The sequence below is a fragment of the Bos indicus x Bos taurus genome, chromosome 19 (genome assembly GCF_003369695.1).
Source record: "Bos indicus x Bos taurus breed Angus x Brahman F1 hybrid chromosome 19, Bos_hybrid_MaternalHap_v2.0, whole genome shotgun sequence".
NCBI classification, from domain to species: domain Eukaryota; kingdom Metazoa; phylum Chordata; class Mammalia; order Artiodactyla; family Bovidae; genus Bos; species Bos indicus x Bos taurus.
This window is the reverse complement of record NC_040094.1, coordinates 25062827-25065220: the sequence shown is the minus strand read 5'-3', so window position 1 is coordinate 25065220 and position 2394 is coordinate 25062827. Positions and strand designations below refer to the sequence as shown.

The 2394-nt window shown below is 46.7% G+C and overlaps 1 protein-coding gene across 1 annotated transcript; it reads left to right on the top strand.

The window, feature by feature from the left end:
- Positions 1-466: 466 nt before the first annotated feature.
- On the top strand, positions 467-1423 carry LOC113878400 (olfactory receptor 3A2). Its single transcript, XM_027519416.1, has one exon. It carries the CDS (start codon positions 476-478, stop codon positions 1421-1423), a length of 948 nt encoding a protein of 315 aa, XP_027375217.1. The 5' UTR covers positions 467-475.
- Positions 1424-2394: the final 971 nt, after the last annotated feature.

Sequence of the window (2394 nt, the reverse complement as noted above, 5' to 3'; positions counted from 1 at the left end):
TGTCATTATGTCTAGAAGTCCTGGAACCTGGGTTGTGTTTTCAAATGCTTTCTAGATATTTCTCTCCAAATACCATTAATTTTTCTATTTTGAAATCTGTTTGTTGGTTTGGGCTGATCCCTCAGAGTAAGTTAGGGTATTTACATTTTAGTCTCACTGTATTCAAAGAGGAAGTTTGCTTTTATCTGAATTTATTTCGCCAATTATTCTAACATTTTTCAACTGGGAGAAGATGGGAGGGACAAAGTTCTGGCGGTTTGGGGCATCTCAGCCAAGAGCAGGGTAAAGACATGGAAGGATGAAGGAAGTCAGTGAGTGAGGTGTAAGTGATCCCAGGGAGTGGGAAAACCATCACCCAGACAGCTAGGAACTTACCATGGGGCTCTGAACATATATGGTTTAAAATGTTTATGTTGAATAACTACATTAAGTAGATCGAAACTTCCACTCCTGTGACAATTCCTTACAGAGACTCATGCAGCCAGAAGCTAGAACCAACAGGACAGCTCTAACTGATTTTATTTTACTGGGCTTAGTGGAAACAGAAAATCTACAGCCTATGGTCTTCGTACTGTTCCTCTTTGCCTACCTGGTCACTGTCGGGGGCAACCTCAGCATCCTGGCCGCCATCTTGGTGGAACCCAAACTCCACACCCCCATGTACTTCTTCTTGGGGAATCTATCGGTGCTGGACATTGGGTGCATCACCGTCACTGTTCCTGCCATGTTGGGCCGTCTCCTGTCCCACAAGCGCACAGTTCCCTATGCAGGCTGCCTCTCCCAGCTCTTCTTCTTCCACCTTCTGGCTGGGATGGACTGCTTCCTGTTGACAGCCATGGCCTATGATCGATTCTTGGCCATCTGCCGACCTCTCACCTACAGCACTCGCATGAGACAGATGGTCCAGAGGATACTAGTGGCTGTGTCCTGGGCTTGTGCCTTCACCAATGCACTGACCCACACTATTGCCCTAACCACCCTTAACTTCTGTGGTCCCAACGAGGTCAATCACTTCTACTGTGACCTCCCACAGCTCTTCCAGCTCTCCTGCTCCAGCACTCAGCTCAATGAGCTGCTGCTCTTTGGCATGAGTTTCATAATGGCAGGTACACCTATGGTTCTCATCATCAGCTCCTACATCCATGTGGCAGCTGCAGTTCTACGAATCCGCTCAGTGGAGGGCAGGAAGAAAGCCTTCTCCACGTGTGGCTCCCATCTCACTGTGGTCTGCCTCTTCTATGGGACTGGTATCTTCAACTACATGCGCCTGGGTTCAGAGGAGGCTTCAGACAAGGATAAGGGAGTTGGAGTTTTCAACACAATTATCAATCCCATGCTGAACCCACTTATCTACAGCCTTAGAAACTCTGACGTTCAGGGTTCCCTGTGGCGGGTACTTTTAGGGAGGCGGTCACTGGCATGAGGGGTGATAGGGTCCCTCCTTTTCTGCCTTTTCTGGGTTGAAGGAAATTTCCCACGAGGACAGTAACCTGGAAAAATAGTTTCTCTACTCTGTCATTCCCAAAACTGTCCATGGCTACACCTGGAGCTTGTCTTCTTTGTAATCTCCTCTTGCAGTCGAGAACTGGAAGGATAGGCTGAGATAAAGATAGGAAGGAAAGGTATGAGGGTGAGAAGTAAGAAAGACTTAGGAGTGGAGGACTGAAGATGAAAATGAGGATATGTGGAGGGATGGGACAGCATGGTGAACAAAAGTAGTAAGAAAGAAAAATGGAAATTAGGAAAAGGACATGAGAGGATGGGAGGTGAGAAAGGATGAGAGAATTAAGGGTAACAAACTAGATGCCTAAGGAATGCTGATGAGTTCAAGGATGGGTGTCGAGAAAATGAAGAATGAATAGGAGGGGAGATGAGAATAAAATTCATCTATAGAATCACTTCCTATTAGCATATGGCCATGGAATAACTAGCACCTTTGATGTTACTGTTGGGCCCCAGCCATCCAACCAGGAAAAGAAAAGTTTAAGTTTTGATGAAGGTGTAATGATACAAGGCAGTTTAGGTATTCCTCTTCTGCTTCCTCTGGCTAGGAGATGATCCTAGAAAGACAGGGGGCAGGACTGACAGATGGAGAAGAGCGAGGGAAGATGTGTGTGCTGAGGCTCCATCCTCCATAACCCCACTGGGCCGTCAAAATCAAGAGCCTCCCTGCCTCTGGGTGCAGTGCCTGGTGACAGTCTAAAGAACACAGATGAAATCGGTCTCTTTCCTGATACTCTTGGGTCTCCAGTCACTTTGGGGTTAAAGAGAATGAGCTTCTCTCAAGGGGAAAAATTCTTGAGAATGACAACCATGCGTGTGGGCTGTAAGCACTGTTCTGTGACCTTAGAAAGTGTTTCTCTATGGCTGGACTTGTTCCATAAAGAACTGGAA

Excerpts from the sequence above, each read along its gene's own strand:
- LOC113878400 (XM_027519416.1), top strand. The coding sequence starts at position 476 with ATGCAGCCAGAAGCTAGAACCAACAGGACAGCTCTAACTGATTTTATT.